Raw genomic sequence first — 21,745 nt, forward strand, 5'->3', positions numbered from 1 at the left:
TTTGCTCAAATATAGTGGATGGTTGTTGATCAGAACTCTTTTGCTTAAAAAAAAAAAAGAGCAAAGATTATTATTATTATTATTATTATTATTATTAATCATCATCATCAAAATATAAATCACACCTATATAGTAAAAAAAAAAAAATACTTATTTTCCTTCAATTAATAACTCCGGCTCAATAATAGCCTCAATTACATAAATCTACAAATATGTATAAAAAAACCTCTCATTTTGGACTAACGACATGTTTAACTCTCATGACGGGTTGTGCAGTCTGAAAACTAGACTTAGTTTTGGTTGGCCTACTAAGACTAAATCAAAATAACTAGTCTGTAAGTTCGATTTGCCTACCGCTTCCTGATTCGGACTCCAGAAGGGTACACAACCCTTCTCTGGCCAAATCGACTTTTCATCCACCAACACTCTCATAACAGTGTGGCTGCATTGATTCTCGTCTATGACTATGGTATCGAGCATCCACTGGTCCATCAAAGTTTTTAGAACATATAATGAAATTTACATAATATAACCAAATAGCATGATCTCAATTCTCAACACATAATTCAACAATAAATTTCTCAATAATCAGTTTCTTAACACAATTCGCAAAAGTTTTTCCAAAATTTTCCAACCACCCACGTGATCGGTATTAAATTGTCAAATTCACAATATCAGCAATATTATTCCCAACAATTTTAGAAATTAGTATAATAACACAACTTTTGCCATATAATACCATAAAAATTCCAACAGGTTTAAATATGCAATATAATAAATTATTTTCATGCCACACAATTTGAATGTTTATATCATAATCTAATAAAACTGACCAGAGAAAGTATATCATAATATAATTGGTATATTTTGCTAAAAATAGAGGTATGATCACCTTCACGGTTCTCATTCAACACAGAGTATATATTTTACAGGAAAAAGGAGATGATCACCCTACTCACTTTAATTTTTTCCAAATATGTGTATAATAAATCAAAATCATAAATTTCATATGCTCGATTCATTCAGAAAATCCAATACAGTATTTCTGTATCCAAATAATCAAGTTTAATCAGTTCAATTTCAAAATGAACTGACATAATCTATTCACCTTACCTTAACCCTGGAGTGGTGTTTACGACGTCCAAATGACGAAATCTCTCCAGTTAAAATGTTGAGGAGCGGAGTTAGGACCCAAAAATGATGTTCGATTTCAATTTGGCCAAGAAATGGCAGAAAAATTAAGAAAGAGAAAGAAAGAGTGAAGAGAGAGAAACAGAGAGAGGATGAGAGCATCTGGGGGTGAGATTGAATTCGGTCTCTAATTGAATTGATTAGATCAAGAAAATTTCCTGATCTTTCATATATATAATTATTTTTATATTTATATACATATTATTTTTTGGGGGATGGTTACAGACCTCATATTACCAAAAATACTTTACATCCCATCCGTGTTCACTTGAGCCAATCAACATTCTCAGTTTCTCATAACTTTTTTAGGTTTTCCAGTTTAGAATTCAAGAATGAAAACATAAATTTAACCATAGGGTATATGAAATGATTTCAAACTTCATCTACATAGCTACAAATTCATACTTGCATATCAAGGGTGACTCTTTCATTCTCCTTAATAAAAATTTACTAGCAAGATGAAATCTGCTTAGAAGTGAATCATATATTTCAATTTTTTATTTTATAAAAAACTTATATAGGATTATACTTCCCAGAATTACCCTAGCTATGCTACCTTAGTGTAGGGCCTTGGCCTTGGGCAAACATGTAATATATTATATAGAATATAGAATGAAAAGCTTTTGATGTTGCTCCAACACATACACGCGCCGTGATTATTTCATATTTGGAGAAACTGCCCTTTTGCTTTGTGTCCCTTTCAACTTCCATGTTCATTCTTCTCATTTTTCACCATTCAAGAGCCAAGCCCAATGCTCAATTTTCAAACATTTAAACATTTAAACATTATACATAAATACAAACACATACGGGACGGTCGTAAATTAGTCAATTATTTTACGAACTTGTAGATAAAACGAACATAAAGACATATACATGTATAGATGACTTCGAAGAGTCAGCTATTGATAACTAGTAATAATAAAAAAGATATGTTTTTTAAACTGTTAATTTTCAAATTATTTTATGGCGCATTTTACGTGTCAAAAGTTATGATTATTAATATACCGATGCAGAAATTATGCCTTATGAGGGGAATTGTTAACGATTCTACCCACCCCCAATATATATATATATATGACCCTTGGCTATATAATATATATAACTTGCCCCTTATTAATAATGATTTTACAATGGATGGCCCAAAAAAAGTATATGTAATAGTATGGGATATGGTAATCACTAACACTGAAGAATAGTGGCCAAATTGAATGAAATCACAAATGCCAAATCAAACGAGAAATTTCTTATTAGGTTTTGGTTCTAAGTTTTAATTTATTTTTTATTTTTGGCATTTTCAGTTCAATTTTTTTTTGTTTGAAAAAAAAAAAGCTAATATTAAGAGAAGGCTTATTATATTTGTGTGTATAGTTCAAATGAAATTATTTAAAATTTTCTATGTTTTCTTTTTATTCATCAAGTAAATAAGCATTCCTAGATTTTCCTAATTTATCTTGCATCTATTGTGTCCATCAAATATAATATAAGTAACAATTTTTTTTTCAATTTAGTTCTTTTACTTTTCTTATTGTAATAATTTAGGTCGGCGCCACGACCCTCTTCAAGAGTCTCGATCCTTTTGAACAGAGCTTGTGATAATTAATATTTATCGAGAACCCTTCACATGACATGCTTTTAGACTATTAGTTCTATTATTTTACGGCGTACTTTGCGCACCAGAAACTTATGATCGATTTGATTAAATCAACATTTTCAATTTGATTTTTGATTTCACATTTGAAATGTGGATCTAATCAAAGGGATATATATATATATATATATATATATATATATATATATATATATTTAAATTCATGCCAAGAATTTTCTATATTTTCACTCTTTTTATCAAGTAAATATGTTTAGATTTTCCTACTTTATCTTATTTTCTAAATTTGATTTTGGTATTGCATCAATCTATATAGTGTGAATGATCTTTAACCCTATTAATCCTCTAGGATTGAATTTGTGATAATTAATTAATACTTCTAGTAAGTCTTTGACATGACATTTTCTAGGCAATTAATTTTGAAAATTGTTTTATGATGCATTTTACTTGCCAAAACTTATGGTTAATATTGGTTTAAATAAAATGGATTGTGTGGGAAAAAAGAAAAGGTATAACGTACATCACGGCATATGATAATCACTAAAGGTATAATATTACAGCATATGATAATCCCTTAATCACTAGGTATCTATGTAAAATTAGGAAAAAATGTTTAGATCGAAAGGAACCATAAATATCGAATCGAATGAGCAACGTGTCATGTTTTCTTTCTAGGGTATAAAAAGTAGACATTTTCGGATCGAGTTTAGTTTTTAAGTTTGAAAATTTGAATACATACATACATATATATATATATATATATATATATATATATATATTTATTTATCAAATAAACATGCTTGGATTTTCCTAACTTGTCTTGCACCCATGTGTGTATAAAATGTAAAATAAAAACGAAAAAAAATTATTTATTTTTTATGTATTTCAATTTAATTTAATTAAAATTTTTTTATAACCTGGGGACTCCAACCATCATCACACCACTTTGGCCACATGGTGTGGCACCAAATTCGAGAGGGTGAAAGCCGCCCACCCATTGACACACGCCTAGTAATTCACTAGGTAAGCTCTCAAGGGGATTTAATTTAATTCAACTTTGTTATTATAACATTCTAGGTTGGTGGTAGTGGCTTTCAGGAGTGCTCATTATGTGGATCCGAACTCGAAATAATAAATAATTATTGTGAGTCTTTTTATATTTTAGAGCATTATTTTTTAAAATTATAATATATATGGCGCAATTTACATGCCAAAACTTATGGTTATTATTGATTTAAAATGTTTAGTCTTAAAACAAGAACATTTTTTTAATGTCATGGGATACTATAATCAGTATCTAGGGATCCATGTAAAAATCGAAACCATGAGCAAACCGAATGATAAAAACAAAATTATCAAATTGAACAAAGAATTGTCTCATTATGTTTCACTTCTAAATCATAAAAAGGTTTTAAAACATTTGATTTTTTATTTTTATTTCAATTTTTAAAATAAAAAAAATTAAATGAACATATATATATATATATATATATATATATATATATATTCATTTTTTATCGAGCAAACATTTTAGTTTTTCTTCATTTGTCCATGCAAACCCGGGAGCTTTGTGCACCGGGCTGCCCTTTCATTTTTCCATGCATGTGAGTGCATAAAAATTAATATGACAGTGAAATTATTCACAAATAAACAAGAGCCAATGCTCATTTAATTCTTTTAGAAATAATTTTTTTGTTTAAGAATTCATGGTTTAACATGGTTTTGCCCCAAATATTAATCATGACAACTCATTTATTTATTTACTTATATTATATTGGCTTGGAAATTAAATGAACAAATTAATTAAATAGGGCAAGTTTATAATTTTTGTATGAAAAAAATTAATCATTTTGACTAAAATCAATCAAATATTTTTGTCAATTATACATATTGTTGGACTGATGCATGATACATATATATATATATATATATATATATATATATATATATATAAAGAAGGGCGGCACTTCCATTTATTTATTAATATACTCTCACTTTTGGCGGAGGAATACCGTGGTTATAAGACAAGCAATGGAAGATAATAATAGAAAAAAAACTTAAATGCCTCCCAAAATTAAATATCATTAGAGGAAGTTCGATCGTTATTTTTATTATAGTTTTCTATTCAAGATAATTTAGTGACGAGCCTTCTCATATCAAGTTCGATGCTCTACCAAAAACTTAAGTTCATTTAACTCATCTCCTATTTAGATTTTATATATATAAAAGTTTTATATGGTAAAAAATTTCTTTAAAGCTCCATTTGAAGCTAGGATAATATTAGGGAAAGGACATAAAAATATCAAGGAATTTACATTTTCATATTGGGTTATCAAGGAAAATGAGAAAAAAAAATTTTTAAAAAATAAATTTAATAAACAAAAATTTAATTTTGCACATCATTAATATTTAGTTTTTCTTAATTTTTAGCCATATCAAAATAGAATTTTGTTTTTGATAGTATTTAATAGAGAAAGAAGATATAAGGGAAAATTAATTTCTTCTTTATTTTCCTTTCCTTTCTTTCCCTTGATCCAAACATAACCTAGAAAAATCATTTTCCTAAGAGTGCGACTTTTGTAGAAGCTCATCAATTTAGAGATGTGGGTAGGTAGAACCCTAAGGAAGGTGATAATTAGAGCTAAAACTCGATACTCTTAACATAGAAATAATAATTTAGTCAATGGATTAAATATAATCACTCCAAATTTATCAGCTATATAAGTCATTTTTATAAATTATTCCAACCACCACCTTAAGTACAAGATCATTAAATAAAAAGTTAGGTTACATATAAGCTAATACCACTTCATTTTTTTTTTTTTTGTGAGGAATATATAGAAATATACTTAATTAGCCTCCCTAATTATGACAACCCACATATATTATAAGTTTAAATTTCCATAAAAAATTTCACAAAATCTAAGTCTTTCCCATATATAGTAACACATACATGTATATGCTTTTAGGGTGTGTTTGGGTCATAACTAAAATGACAAGACTAGATATATACGACAATACTGAATTTATACTAACCAATTATAGAAATTATGTTATTCCATGTTCAAATTGTCATTTATAAAAAATAAGAAAACATAGATTAATTAGATAAACTATTCATATGCAATATCTTATCATATAGCAATGAAGAAGATCCAAAGGAGCATTACACACATTCAATACATATATATATATATATATATATATATATATATATATATATATATATATTAGGATCGAAGGAGCCCATGGGTGGGTTTGATACATATGAGTGAACATCAACTTGACCCAAAAGCTTAAGCCTATTGGGTCTTGTGCCCAACCATGTATATAAGCACTCATCAATATATCCACTCTAATTTTTCAATGTGGGACAAACTCATAAGTAGAATTTTCAACAATCTCCCCCTCACTTGTAAGTTCCAACTGCTCCCCCTTGAACGGAAATCGTCTCCCTTCTAGGAGTAAGTCCAATTCTCCAACAGTTGTTTAAGTGGGCCTTACCACTGGCGCCTTACGTGCGTCAAATTGCATTCCACGTGCCTCCAAACCAATCGTACCTCTCACGTCTTAACCCTATTCAGATCTATCCGCAGTTTAGATGATCCTTATTGGCCTCAGCCACACACTTGGTCCTCCAACTGTTAGCACGTTAAGAGAATTAACTTCACGCCTCGACTTTTTACAATGTCGCTCACCAAGAGTTACGAACCGTCAGCTCTCATACCACTTGTTAGGATCGGAGGAGCTCATAGGTGAGCTTGATACACATGGATAAACACCAACTTGACCCAAAGGTTTAAGTTTTTGGGTCTGGTTGGTGTTCACCCATGTGTATCAAGCCCACCCATAGGCTCCTTTGATGCTAACAAGTGGTATTAGAGATCTGACGAAGTGATAATGCAATCAAATATGTTTAGTTCTGGAATGAAATGCAGAATTCTTTGCCAGATATATTGCACTCTGACTGTCACTGTACAAAACATTCATCTCCTGCTTTAATCCAATCTCCGTTAACAAATCCTAAAGTCAAATCATTTATTTACTGGCTTCTGTCACCGCTACATACTCAACTTCTGTAATTGATAGAACAACAATCTTCTGTATCTGTGACATCCAACTAACAGCTGTTGTACCAATAATGAATATATACTTAGTGGTGCTTCTGCAATGATCAATTTCACTTGCAAAATCAGCATCTACAAACCCTTAGATTTTCAAATCGCTTTTGCCGAAACATAGACACTTATCAATAATGCCACGTACATATCTCAAAATCCACTTCACTACTTCCCAGTGTGTCCTCCCTAGATTTGACATATACCTGCTGACAACTCCCACTGCTTGGCCAATATCTGGTCGGATACCAACCATAGCATACATTAGACTTCCAACGGCTGAGGCGTATGGTACCTTAGCCATGAAATCTTTTTCTTCATCTGTCTGAGGAGACTGATCCTTAAAAAAACGGAAGTGACCTGCCAATGGTGTATTTACAGTTTTGGCGCTGCTCATGTTAAACTGTTGTAAAACACAGTTGGTGTACTCTGACTGAGATAACCGTAACGTTCTTTGTTGCTTATCTCAAGAGATCCGCATCCCAAGAATTTGTTTTGCAGGACTCAAGTCTTTCATATCAAATTTCTCTGACAATTGCTGCTTCAATTTTCTAATCTCTTCTATGTCTGATCCTGTGACTAGCATATCATCAACATATAACAATAGGATAATATAACAAGTACGATACCTTTTGAAGTAGCAACAATGGTCAGCATTACACTTCTGAAAATTGTTCCTCTACATACAGCTGTCAAATTTCTTGTACCACTGCCTAGGAGCTTATTTGAGATCATACAAACTCTTCTTCAATTTGCATACAAGATTTTCTTTCCCTTTAACTAAGAAACCTTCTAACTGTTGCATGTAAATTTCCTCATCAAGATCACCGTGAAGAAATGTTGTCTTCACGTCCAACTACTTAAGATGTAAACTTTCTGAGACAACAATACTTAAGACAGATCTGATGTTTTTTATGCTTTTAAAATTTGAAAAGTAATGGTAGAAAATGGAACAGGTTTGAAAATCAAGAAGTTGAGAACAGATATATATATATATACATGCATTGGTATGTATAGATGTATGCATATATATGTATATATGCATGCATAATTATATGTATAGATGTATGCATATCTGCATACAAGCATGTATAATTATGTCATATATATTTAGACTCGGGAATTTTTTTTGTTATATTTTTTTATGATTTGGGAGTGTGATTAAGCTCATCATTTTTTCTTTTAGTAACTTTCTTTTGTTCGAGAGGATTGAAGTTTCTTACTGATCGTTCTTTTAATAAATTTATCCTTTTTCAAAAAATTATATTATATATATTTATATATATAAATATATGTATATATGGTCTGTAGGAGTTGGATGCGAATGCATGTACCACCCTGTGACCCTATCATGCATGCCTGTATATATACATTGTGCAGTGACTTCAAATTGTACAGAGATAGATTTTGCTGGGAAGAAGAGATATGATTGCTCTAGGGCACGGTCATCAAGGAGAATGTTTGTGGGTCCATCCACCCAAAAGCTTCATATATATATATATATATATATATATATATATATATATTCATGAAAATGGGGAGCAATGTGACCCATCAAAAATATATATAATTACAATGTGATCATGGATGGCCTTTCAAAAATATTAAACCAAGTGGGCAGAATTTTTTTTCCAAAAAAGAGATATGTAGATATCATAACTATTAGGTAAAGAAATATATATATATATATATATATATATATATATATATATATATATATATATATATATATATACTTACACACATGCAGTGGTGGGTGGGTTGGTGGTTGATATTATACATGCAATTGGGATGTGATATATCAATACTTCTAGTAAAGCAAGTCCAGAATAGCTACAAATGAAAAAAAGTTCACCATGTGATCTTCCATTTAATATTTTTATCTATTCATAAAGTGGGTGCATGTGAAGATATAGTGAACATATGTATATGTGTGGCATATACACCTAGTTAGGGTTAAGGGTCATTGCAGATTGCTGTTCATGACTCTTGAGTCCATGCATGTTCATGAATTAAGGAGGGTTTAGTATGGCTGGCCGGGGAGCGAATCTGATCAAGAGCTGATTGGACCTGACACATGCACTTCGTGATGCATGACTCTGTTACCCAAGCTAATTAAAAAAAGGAGAGAGAGAGAGAGAGAGAGAGGGGTAAAGCTATGCAGACAGACAATGGAGAGAGAGAGAGAGAGAGGGGTAAAGTGATGCTGGGTACAGGATTGACAGCCATCATTCCAAGTTTCCAATCCAATAATCACTTTTGAGTAATTTAAGGAATTAGTGAGATAACAAAACAAACAAATAATATTAGTTTAGTAATCAACCCACATAATCCTCTGCTAATTAAGTGGACTTAATTAATTAAGCAACAAGTGTACCAGCACCACTTTTACTTTTGGTTCATAGATGATACAACACCTTTCAAACTTAGATTCATTTCACCGACTCCTGCTGCCTAACCATTGGGGACATCATTCATTTGTGCCAAGACCATTTTTACCTACAGGAGGGGGTAGGGCTTGATGTGTGGGGGGGGGGGGGGGGGATGGGGTGCCCCTCACTTTGCTCCCACTTCATTTTGTCGAAAATTACAGTCGAGTTAAGAACGATAATAAGTTGAAAATTATAGAATTAAATCGGACAATGAAAAATAATTAGTCCATCTCTCGACTTACTTTTTCTCACCTCTTTTTAACCATAATATACTTATCTAAACCATATCGATGACAAATAAGATGTCTATTATGAAACTTATTGTTCACCTTTTAGGTTTCTTTTCTTTGATCTTCATAAACTCTTTCTCCTTTTCTGAAAATTCGAACTTGAAACGTATTTCAATCATATCAATAGTAGACTCTTAACTATTATGGTGTCGACGGAATACGAGATTTGATCACCTTTTGGTTTCTATTCTTCGATCTCTACACACAATGCAACTCCATGAATAAGAGTTAACTTCACAAGATCAACCATTAAAGCTATATAGCAGCATATATCATTGAACAAAAGTAAATCAAGAAGGAAAAAAGGAAAAAGCAAAAGGCATGCAGATAGATTCTTTATGAAAAAAAAAAAGACAAAGAAAAGAACCCCATGTACCCTATTTGTTAGTTAATTTTGCTCATCACCTGAAAACAAAGTCACACCCGCCATTTGAAAAAGAAAAGAAATATAACAGATACTCCATTCGTCTTCTTCTTCTTCTTCTTCTTCTTCATTTTTTTGGGGAGTATTAACTTACCATGATCCTCCCCCTAGCATTCCATTCCAGTACCCATTGGATTCTCCCTGATGATGCTGACCTCTATTCTGCTCAAGCACTTGCTGATGACCACTTGTGCTTGAAACTTGCTTCAAATCTTCGAAAGGAAACAAAACCCTAGCACCACCACCACCACCACCACCACTGCTACTCTCTTGAACCCCTTGTAGCCCTCCATACCCACTCTCAAACCCATCAAGAGAAAAATTCAAACTTGGCTTGTACTCATGCATCCCAACAAACCCAGATGGGTATATCGAGCTCGAACCCGAACCGGAACCCGAATTCGCCATCGGCATCGAAGCCATGAAAGAACTGAGCCCCCTTGAGGCAAACCCAGAGGAGGAGCTAGGGTTTGGGGCAGCCCCAAATGGCATGAACTCAGAAATGCTAGAATTAGCACTGAAATTGTGATGATGATCAGTTGGTGGGTAGGCCAGGTTGAGATCCTGCCCTGCATTGATCTTAGGGTTTTGAGAATTCATGGCAGCAACTGCTGATGCTGATGCAGCTGATGATGATGATGACGACGATAGGTCAGGGAAGCCAGGGGGTGGGGCCAGATGATCAGGAAACTTCAATTTTGCTGATTGTGATTGTGATGATGATGGTGATGGGGATGGTGATGATGGGGTAGGCCTCTTGTTCTTCCTTGAGCCTCCCCCCACTGGAACATTTCTCAGAGACCCACCCTCTGTCCAGTACCTTCTGCAAGTCTTGCAGAAGTATCTTGGCTGGCTTAGGCTGTAATTATTGTAGTAGCAAAATTTTGTGTTGATGGAATTGCACCTTGGGCAGTTCAAAGCTTGTTCCTTCTGAGGCCTCCCCTGCCTCCTTTCCAGCATAGGCCTAGTACTGCTTCCACTCTCCATGGGCTTCACCACTCCAATCCCCTTAACAAAATTAAAATTAAATTAAATTAAGTACCCAGAGTAGCAAAAGGCAAAAGCAGAAAATTAATTGGCATGAATGGAGTACGAGTAGCAGCTGCTTTTACACTTTCAGGGATTGCAAAAGCAAAAGAAACAAAATATGATCACTTTCCTGGGTCCTTTTGGAAGAAAAGAAAAGAAAAGAAAAGTGAGGTACTTTCATGAGCAAATCAAAATCTCAGACGACAGCAACATACAAATTCAAATTTAGTGGGGAGAACAACAACAACAACATCCCATGGAAAAGCAACCCTTTACCAAGAATTTTCTTTTTTTTTTTGTTTTTTCAAAACCCAAAGCAAAAATATTCTGAATTTAGCCCTGAAAACCCCAACCCACAAAAGAAGAGAGAGAGAGAGAGAGAGAGAGAGAGAAGAAAGAACAGAGCATGTAAATTAGTTCCTTCTGTACCTGTGGCCACTGAGCAGTAGCATCCATGGATTATGAGGAAGAAGAAAAAAGTGAGAAGAAAAGCTATGGAGGACTGTTGAAGGGGATGAACTTTTTTCTGCAGATGGTCTCAAAAGCAAGCAGGAGCACTTGTGATGTTAATGTATAATGGCTCCATGTGTTGGCTGAAGAGAATGAGGGGGCATTTCTGTCTTTTCACACCCCAAATAATCAATTTTTTATTATTATTATTTTTTTCATTAACTCATTTATGAATTTATGAATATTAAATTTAGAAATAGTCAATTTTATTCTGTGGGGTGGGGGTGTGCCTATGTGCTGTGGACTGTAGCTGCTCCTTTTCTGACCGGAGAATGAGAAAGTCAGGATCACCCTCCATCTCTATTCAATGTTTTTTTTTTTTCTTGTTAAAAAATATTTGTCTTTTGGTAGTGGAATGTTTTCTTGTGTCTTCTTATTTACTCTACTCAAGAAGACTTTCAGTTCAGAGTTCTCTGTTTTTGTTGCTAATAACTTTCCCAAGAACCAAACAAATTCCTTTTTGCCAGATATGGCCTTTGGTTGCAAGTGGGTCTCACCTAATGACACGTTACCAGGACGGCAATTCATTACGAGGTTACACGGTATTAAATTTTATGTGTAAAGATCGTTTTTTCTAAATATTTTTCAACGGTCTATAATTTTATTTGTCTAAATTTTCTTACGATCGAGAAACAGTCGAAAAAAGTATTTATAAAATTTATTTTATTTTCAACTGAATGAAAGAAAAAATACGGAACAAATTTTTTCGCTATATTATTCACTTTTTACATTTTAAAATACTCTTATATAAATATTAGTTGAATAGCAAAGATAATATACAACAACAACAAAATTAAGCCTTAGTCCCACTAAGTGGGGTCGGTTATATGAATCATTTTCTGCCATTTTAATATAATATAAAAAAAATAAATGTGATCTAAACTAATTAGAAATAGCATTAAATATATAAATATATTATAACCGAGTATAACTAATCTATGAATGCATTTCCTTTTTTCTTTGTTTCAATAAAAAATTTAGTATACCAAGCATATTTGGTTGACAATTTACAATAATTGAATTGTGATAATGAACCGTTACTAAAATAGAAAATGAATTAATAAAATTTAATTTAATTAATTATTTGAAAATAAAAACATATTTCACCTCAACTTACGTATCCAATAGCTATTTTGTGTATATAAATCCAAAATGCGAGTAAATTTGGTCGGTTTGGTTTGGTTAAAAATTTATTCGGTTCGATTTTCATTTTCATCGAATTTTGATTTTTGATTTTCGGTTTGATTTTTAGGTTTGGTACCGAATTAACCAAACAGTATAAATTAATAATAAATAATTATATATTTTGTATATTAAAATACTTTTTATATTCTATATATACTAAAATTTTATTTATTTTATATTTATGATATATATTACAATTTTATATATACTATTTATATTTTCTATAAATTATATATATATTAGATGGGTTAAAATTGGTCAACCGATTTAACCAAAATTCGGTTAATTAACCGAATTCACTAAATTGACCGAATGCTCACCCCTAGCCACATTGCAATTCGGAAAAAAAAAAAAAAAAATGGCAGAGTGATGAGACAAAAATATGAAAAAATTCAAGAAATTGCCCACATGAACAAATTTTGCAATTAGACCCATAAATCTTCTTCTTCAAAAAAAAAAAAAAAGCTCAAGAAAACCGAAGATTAGCTATCCTAATGTATCGATCCACCTCTCTTTTATCATTTTCAATCTCATATAGGTTTTACGATTTACCCTACTCTCTATTTTTCACTCAAACTAACAACTGTCTGTTACAAAAAATAAACATGTGAATCCAATAGTGTATGTGTATATATGAAATTAAAGTAATGTATTTGTTGAGTTTGTCCCTTTCACTTCAATTCTCTTTTCAAACTTTCCAAAGCACTCACACTTTACAACTTAATTGAAGTTGCATGAAAACACAGGCACCAATAGAGAGAGAGAGAGAGGGAGAGTGGGGTCCCAAATAAAAGGAGAAATCTTATCTCAGTCTGCAAATTAAATAGAGGCCTAACGTGAAAGGAGTGGAGAGGGAAGTGAGGAGTGGGAACCAGTTAATGTGGAGTGGGAGTAGATACCATATGCATGCGCATTCGCCCCACCAACATTATTTAAAGCGGGGATCGAATAGTTAAGACAAAATTTTGGTGTTCCAAAAGTATTGTTGGGTTTATAGTAGGTACAAAATCTAAAGAGATTTTTATAATATATGTACATGAGATGATCCATAATGCCCTATTGCTTCTTTGAATCAAATCTCATTCTCATCTCCATTTTTTTTTTTAAAAAATTTCCTGAATTAAATTAAATATTTAGATTTGTTTGAATTAAGAATTTTACGAAGAAATAAAAGGATCAAATTTATTCTTAATTTTATTATATTTTTTTTCTTTATATTAGAAGTAATTTAAAATATATTTTCTGCATATGATTAGCAATTTATAAAATTTTAAAATTAATTATATATATCTGCAAAGTAAATAAAAAATTTTATTGCCCATATACATTTTTTTTTCCTAAAGTAAAGTGATGGTATCGAGATCCGTTTGACACTCGACTAATCCACTTGAATAATGGACCCGTCACTCTATTCGTTTCCTTATTATCTAAAATGAAAAGCCAAAACCCGATCTGTAAAACTCAAATCCTAATATTTTAACCGAAAAGCCTTAAGTTTACGGTACTGAAATAATCTCACACCATTATAGTTAAAAAAAAATTATTTAAACTAATTTAGAAACACATTGTGCACCAAAATTTAAGTAATTTACAGTTAACGTAATTATTTAAAGGATTTTAATAGATGCATTTTATTTATCTTTAAAAAAATTAAAATCAAATTTAGTAAACTAAATATTATGAAAATATAAAATTTACGAAAAATTAGAGCACGATGAACACGTGGCAGAGACAGGCAGTGAGCCAATGAGAGTTCGAAAAGTGTCCAAGAGAGGAATATTTTAGGCGTAGGGCAGGAGTGGGTCCCGCGCACTTCTCCAGTCCAGTCCAATCCCGGTCATATGCCAACTTATTAAGCAAAGAATCCGCCGTGACCGTCTGATGGCTGATGATGGCATTATGATGGATGCTCTTCGTGACGGCGTCGCCATCACGCGATGGATCCCCTCGCACGTGCTCGCAACCAGGTGCTGATGCCTGCCACGTCACCAGCTCTCTGTCGCGTTTCTACTGCGCCAGAGGCACGTGCAGTTGCATACGTGTAAGAAATAAATTTAAAAAAAAAAAAAAAAACTTTTTGTTTTTTCCCATCTGGTTTTGGCAAGTGAGGTGGGTGGTGATGACATATAGAGTGCCTTTTATTTATTTATTTTCTTTTCTGTTTTAAAAGGTATTAGCCTTTTAATACCTTCTTAAAAAGAATAAATAAAAAAAATTCCCTGAAAAAAGGTATAAAATTTTTTTAAGTTTAATTTACACAAAAAAAATATATTGTAAATTTGTATTATATTTTATTTAAATTTTTTTAAAAAAAACTCTAAAATGGGATTTTAAATCAACTCTTAAAAATATTTTGTCAAAAGAAAAACCAAAATTACAATATCTATGTAGAATAATAAAAAAAACCAACTCAATAATTTTTTTAATAATTAAAAATTATAAACAACATGCTAGTGGACTAAATAAGTACACCTATAACAAATTCATTAAAACTTTACAAGCATAAAAAAAAATACTGAAATTAGTAACAATTGCGAAAAAAATGGTGAGATTTGATTTGTCTTCGAAACGAGATCTCAAAATGCTAGGAGTCCTCAAAATGCTAGGAGTGTTAGGACGTATTGATTGTATTAGAGCTTGAAAAATCCGTTTTGTTATTATGTTGCCGTCATTATAACTCGTTCTAGATCAAAAGTAATAACCATTTGAAGTTTTATCGTAATTTATACGCATCTTTCTTTCAGTGAATGATTATGTTCATATTGTTTCTCGAACTACTCCACCAATCCACATCAATGCTCAAAATTTCTAAAGGGAAAACACTCAAATTTTGGTTACATTTTGTGTGTGAAATCGAATCAAAGTAATTTTTTGTTGCCTATTTACCTTTTTTTAAATCGAAAGTGAGTTAGATGGATGTGCAGATGCTACATCCAAAACAATTTCAACCAAAAAGAGAAAACAATTTCAAAAAGGTCGAAGAAAAATGTGTCAAACAACAAGTAGGTTGATAATTTTTAATGATCAAAGTCGATTTCTTCTTCTTTTTCTTTTTCATATTTTTCACTATTTTATCCACTATACTTTGTTTTTTAAATCTACAAGAACTATATATAATAATATTTTACTAGAAAGAAGTTAAAAGCAAAACGAAAATTAATCTTTTTCTTTTGTACAATAGTTTTGATTTTAAATGATTTTTTAAATTCACATTTTAACTTTTGCTCTCCTACAAACCCTTCCTTCTACTTTTATCTTGTTTCATATAATTTAAGGAAAAAAAAACAAATCAATATCTATATATACACTTGCATTTACATATGACATCTCATTTTTATCTTTTATTTTTTAAATGAGTGAATTTTTCTGATAAGGGTGTCGAAATTTTGGATAAAAGATTCTTAAGGGTTGCTATCGATGTTGTTATAGTTAATTTCATTTTCTACACTCCCTATAATAATATGAATTATTGTGTGTTATTAGATAAAATATGATTTAATTTATTAAATTTTAAATCATTGAAAAATAAAAATAAATTCTTTTAAGGAAGAGTTTTTCAGCTAAGGATTACTTATAATTTAATTATAATATATTTACGAGCCAATTTTAATTAATTATACTAGCTACCTATTTTTTTTGTATCACGCTTTCTTTATATTCAATCAATATTTGCGCACATTTTAGAAAATAAAAATAACTTTATTGTATTTCTAGTCATATATGGTATGAGCAATTCAAATGAAATATTTTTCTATTTAGTTTTTTAATAAAATGAATTGATTTTCTTGTTTTTTAATTTCGTATTATAATTTTTAATTGAATTTTGCAATTTCTTTAATGCTTGATTACTCTCTACATATTAAGAATTATTATAAGCTATTGGACAAATATTAATAGATTAAGAATTATTATAAGCTATTGGACAAATATTAATAGATACTAACGAAATAACACTAATTTTCTTTTCGTTTAATATAATAAGACTTACACTTTTTCTATTAGTTGATATATGTTAGTACCTTTGTATAAAAACAAAACGATTTTCAAAACTATAATAACTATCATAGAATTAAGATTATGAGTCATACAATGAAATTATGGAAAAGAGTAATTGAACATAAAATAAGTTTTAAAACGAAGATTTCAGAAAATTAATTTGGTTTTATGGTTGAGAGATCAAGAATAAAAGTTATTTATCTTTCAAGAAGTTTTTAATGGAAAAGTTGGGGGAAAAGAAGAAGGACTTACATATGATTTTTATTGACGTAGAGAAAACTTATGGTAAAGTACTTGGGGAAGTGTTTTGGTGGGTATTAAAAAATAAGAAAATTTACAATAGATATACGAAGGTCATTAAGGATATGTATGATAGAATAGTAACTACCGTTAAGACTGTAGAAGGAGATTCTAGAGAATTTTCAATTACAATAGATGTACATCAAGGTTCTACTTTTAAATTCTATCTTTTTACTTAAATAATTTGTGAAATTATTAGAAATATCCAAAATGAGATCTCTTGGTGTGATGATAGTAGGAGCAGAGTGAAATCTAAGTTAAAATTTTGGAAAGTCACATTAGAGTCTAAAATTTTAGTAATGTGAGGAGTGACAATAGAGAGAAGATTAAACTGGACAATGAAGAGATAAATAATACTGATGTATTTAGATATTTTGGATTTATTATACAAGGTGAATGAGAAATTAATGAAGGAGTGTGTACATAAAATTAAGATAGGTTAGGCAAAATGGAGGAGTGTGTTATGCGATCAAAAAATACCCCTAAAAATTAAAAGGAAAGTTTTATAAAATGGCTATAAGGTTAGTTATGTTTTATGGTTCAGAATGCCGGACAACTAAGAAACAACATGTACAAAAAATAAAAGTTGTTAGAGTATGCTAAGATGGATGAGTGGTTTAATAATAAAAGATGAAGTAAAAAATGAACATATATGCAATAACTTAGGCATAGTACTAGTTGAAAACAAGATAAGGGAGGAGCGACTTAAATGGTTCAGACATTTAAAACGCAGACTTGGTATAACACCTATGAAGATAAGTGAGTTAGTTATAGTTTTTGTCGTGAAAAGGGATAGGGATAAATTTAAAATAACTTAGAATGAGGTAGTGAGGAAGGATTTAATAGTCTTTAATCTAATAGAAGAAATACTCTGAATCGGGTAAATTGGTGGACATTGATTCATGTAATCAACCCCACCTAATGGGACTAAAGTATTAATTATTAATATATCATATGTACAAATAATTTATATATATAAATAATAAAACAAATTAGTAATTTAAATTTATAAATATGACATAACAAACTAATATTTTTTTACAAAAACAAAAGCTAAACTGACTTAATTATATATAATTAATTGAGTCAAATTAATTGAATTTGTTTGATTCGGCTAATTACTTTGATTTTGGTCAAATTATGCTTAACCCTATGACCAACTACTATTTTTTAGTTTTCTAGTGAGAATTATAACTGTTATTTAAAAAAAGTTGGGAATTGAACCACAATTTTTGCATATAAAGAAATTACTGTTTCACTAAATAAGTGAATTACTGTTTCCACAAGAATGTAATTTCACTTTCATTTATGCAAACCAAACATAATAACATGAATCATGATAAAAAAATTTTACTTCACTCTAACATTAATTCTGCAAACCAAACAAGGGATTAGAAGGATTGCGAGACTCTAAAGTTAGACAAGCAATAGATATTATTCTACAATATAATTGTCAAATGCTGAGTAATCTATTACGAAATTTCATTAGAAAATAAATAACAATGTGACAGCTAACATTCTCGGGAGTCTAAGTGAACATAAAAACATCATAGGCAAAATAGGGAAAAAAAAAAACCTATAAACTCCCAAATGGTTAAAAATTGAAATAAACAAAAATTAATTTTAGAAAATAATATAATAAATTCTCATAAGAATCATCAAATAATAATAATACATCGAACTCCTCTCTAAATAAAAATTAAGAAAAAAAAAAACCCCTATTCTACGAACTAATCGAGCTCGAAAAGGAGTTCGAGGCCTTTGGTTACGAAAAAAAAAATAAAATAAACATTAAAAAATAAAAAATAAAAGGAAAAGGTGATTTGATTTGGGTGGGACCCACAGCTGTTCCTTCAATCAAAAGAGAATATATTTTCTCCCCCCCTCTGAAATCTGAATGTCTGGCACTTTTATGGGACAGGCACAAGGCATCAGTCACGTGGCGCACGTGCAGCTATGGCCCCTCTATCTGTCTGCTCCCTATAGGATGCAAAAATTGGACACTTCCACAGCCGCAATCCCCTCCTCCATTTTTTTCTTACTTCTTTGTCCTTAAAATTTTGTACATATTTAAAAAAATACCATTGATTTTGGCTAAACCCATTGCTTATTCAGTGGAATCCACATTAATCTCGGTGAGATTAATTAATTATTATTATTTTATATTCAAAGTTAATAAGAAAATGTATATAAAAAAGATTTACGCACGTGGGTATATGTTCAAAAATTATGAAATATGATTTTTGACTTAAAATTCTATATACAATTTTTTTTTTCCGGTTAATTATGTTGCTATGTCGATAAAACTGAAAATGGAGAATGAAAATTTATTTTCCAAACGATGTTGACAACATTTAAAATTTTAACTCAAGAACATGTAAAATTTTAAAAAATAATAATAAAAAAAATAAGTTGAGAAATAAAGTAAAGAAATAAGAATGTGGTAAGGTTGCATATATATATAAGTTGAGAAAATAAAGTAAAGAAATAAGAATGTGATAAGGTTGCATATATATATATATATATATATATATATTATAAAAAGAAAAAAGTGATCATCAAGCAATGTGCCTTATTCTATACAAAATAATTTTGAATTTATGCTCAAGAAAAAGAAAGAAGGAAAAATTATAGAATTATCATTATTCGGCATGCAACTATAGCACTTGGCCGACATAAACTCTTAAAATTAAAAAGTAATTAGTCAAGCTTATTAAACCCTAATTAAATTGTAAAGAACAAAATAGGGAATGGTTCATAAACCATTGGCAGTAAATATTTATTTATCATAAATATAAAACATGATCTGTATTTATATATGGGTAAAGTTAAATAGATCTTCATCACATTTCTTACGATAGAATGACGTCACCTTTAAAGCAAACCACTTGAACAAATCAGCTGACATCCTAATCTTAAAAACAATGTATCTAACCTTAAAATCTTGACCTTTACGCAAGGAAATTTTTGAGTGTCCCTAGTATAGTGTCCTTAATCTATGTCTGTCACTTAATTAGCCCACAAATTATGAAAAATCAAGTATAAATTCACATGACCATACCAAACACACCCCAAAAATAAAAATAAAAAAGTTTCTTCTGGGATGCAGTGATCTAGGTTTGGCTCAAAGCTTAACCAAAAACCCCAAAAGGCCATTCACAGCAGCATGGGTTCTCATCTCATCTTCATCAGTTGAGCTTCCATTTTCAGTGTAGACTTTTAGAACGAAAGCAAACCCCACAAGCATTTGGTACCCTTAACATGACACATTGAGAAGCACCAAAATCTCTCACATCACACCCACAAAAGAATCTCTCAAAGAACCCAACAAACCAATTCAACTACTCCAACAAGGCATTCCATTTGTGGGATGCACAATCTTCACAAGTTAAAAAAAAAAAAAAAAACTAGCTACATTAGTCCAACTTAGGTGGACCCACCCACTAACCAGAATTACCGTGTGGGACCCACACGGCGCTATTAGATTCACCTGCTTGAGAATTGAAAACAGGGGTTGAGAGTCGAGCCAGCTTGCAAGCTACTCAAGCTTTGACTTGATTCAATTAACCCAAAGCTCAACTGGCTTGATGAGTCGAACTTCGTCTTTGGCAGGCTTCGAGTTTTAGAAACTCTCAATCAAATCAAGTTTGACACAATAATTATAAGATCGACTAAATTCAAGTCAAATTCCAAGGTTAAAATTTTTAAACCAAGTCAGATTTGAGTATTCAACTAGAATGCTCATGAATATAAAAAATTGGGTTTGGCACGCTAGTTTCCATCTCCCTGCTCATGTTTGAATATGAAGCAAGAGTTCGAGTGCCCCATGAGTGGCACTGCTTGGATGGGGGAAGAGGAATAAAGGGTAAGATCGATGAAGACATTTGCAGATAGCTACACTTACTGGAAGGATAATACAATTACACAAAAAGTATATTATTTGTTTCATAGGTTCATAATGTTGAACGATATACAGTTCAAGAGCATGTAGTTAATAATGAACCCAGGCCTGCTCCAAAACCAATCTCAACAAGCGATGAATCAAGATTTGACATTATCTGTAAAGGATCAATATGAAAGTATGATACTGGTTTGGTCAACCAATTCTCATTGCCCTTTGAAAAACAAATTAATTCTATATACACAAAAGTAAGATGTCATAACTGATTATATCAGTCATCACACAAAAGCAAAGTTTATGAATGTTCGAAGTAAAACAAATTATTTTGAATGTAAACAAACATATTTATAACTTAAATACATACAGCCTCCAACATTACCCCTTCAACTTGCAAACGTCGATAAACTTTTGAACTGCATTGTGGTACTGGGTTCCCTAAAAACAGAAAACACAAATAGCATGCATGTTAATAGCATTTGCTAACACACTGCCCGCAATTTTTAAGAGAACAAGGTAAAAATAAAATATCTAAACAATTGGAGAATGAATTTATTTTATATTGATAATACTAATTTTAGGAGTCCTAAGAATAATATTCCGAAGTTCAAGTCCCCCACAGATAACATGTTCAAACCCCTCCAGAATAATAAATTTCAAATTTCCCCGATATTATTGCTTCCAGTGATAACAGCCCGAGTTTTTTAGGTTCTCATCAAATTACTTGCCATGATGTCTTGACTCGCAGATTGCTAATGCACAC

At 31.0% G+C, this 21,745-nt stretch overlaps 2 protein-coding genes across 4 annotated transcripts in view; both read right to left on the minus strand.

The window, feature by feature from the left end:
* Nucleotides 1-9,864: 9,864 nt before the first annotated feature.
* Nucleotides 9,865-11,653, minus strand: LOC131145649 (dof zinc finger protein DOF4.6-like). Its single transcript, XM_058094843.1, has 2 exons — nucleotides 11,523-11,653; nucleotides 9,865-11,072 (listed from the first exon to the last, which is right to left on the minus strand). Exons 1-2 carry the CDS (start codon nucleotides 11,547-11,549, stop codon nucleotides 10,155-10,157), a joined length of 945 nt encoding a protein of 314 aa, XP_057950826.1. The 5' UTR covers nucleotides 11,550-11,653; the 3' UTR covers nucleotides 9,865-10,154.
* Nucleotides 11,654-21,116: 9,463 nt separating this feature from the next.
* Nucleotides 21,117-21,745, minus strand: part of LOC131145650 (uncharacterized) — a 44,403-nt gene continuing 43,774 nt past the window's right edge. For all 3 annotated transcript variants that reach the window (XM_058094846.1, XM_058094844.1, XM_058094845.1), the window contains one exon: nucleotides 21,117-21,420. In XM_058094846.1, coding sequence (XP_057950829.1) covers nucleotides 21,361-21,420 — 60 coding nt within the window. In that variant the 3' untranslated portion in view covers nucleotides 21,117-21,360. The remainder of the gene's footprint in view (nucleotides 21,421-21,745) is intronic.

The sequence above is a fragment of the Malania oleifera genome, chromosome 13 (genome assembly GCF_029873635.1).
Source record: "Malania oleifera isolate guangnan ecotype guangnan chromosome 13, ASM2987363v1, whole genome shotgun sequence".
In the NCBI taxonomy this organism is placed as follows: domain Eukaryota; kingdom Viridiplantae; phylum Streptophyta; class Magnoliopsida; order Santalales; family Ximeniaceae; genus Malania; species Malania oleifera.

Excerpts from the sequence above, each read along its gene's own strand:
- LOC131145649 (XM_058094843.1), bottom strand. The coding sequence starts at position 11,549 with ATGGATGCTACTGCTCAGTGGCCACAG. Across the intron at positions 11,073-11,522 it reads CTACTGCTCAGTGGCCACAG|GGGATTGGAGTGGTGAAGCC; the intron begins GTACAGAAGGAA and ends AATTTTGTTAAG.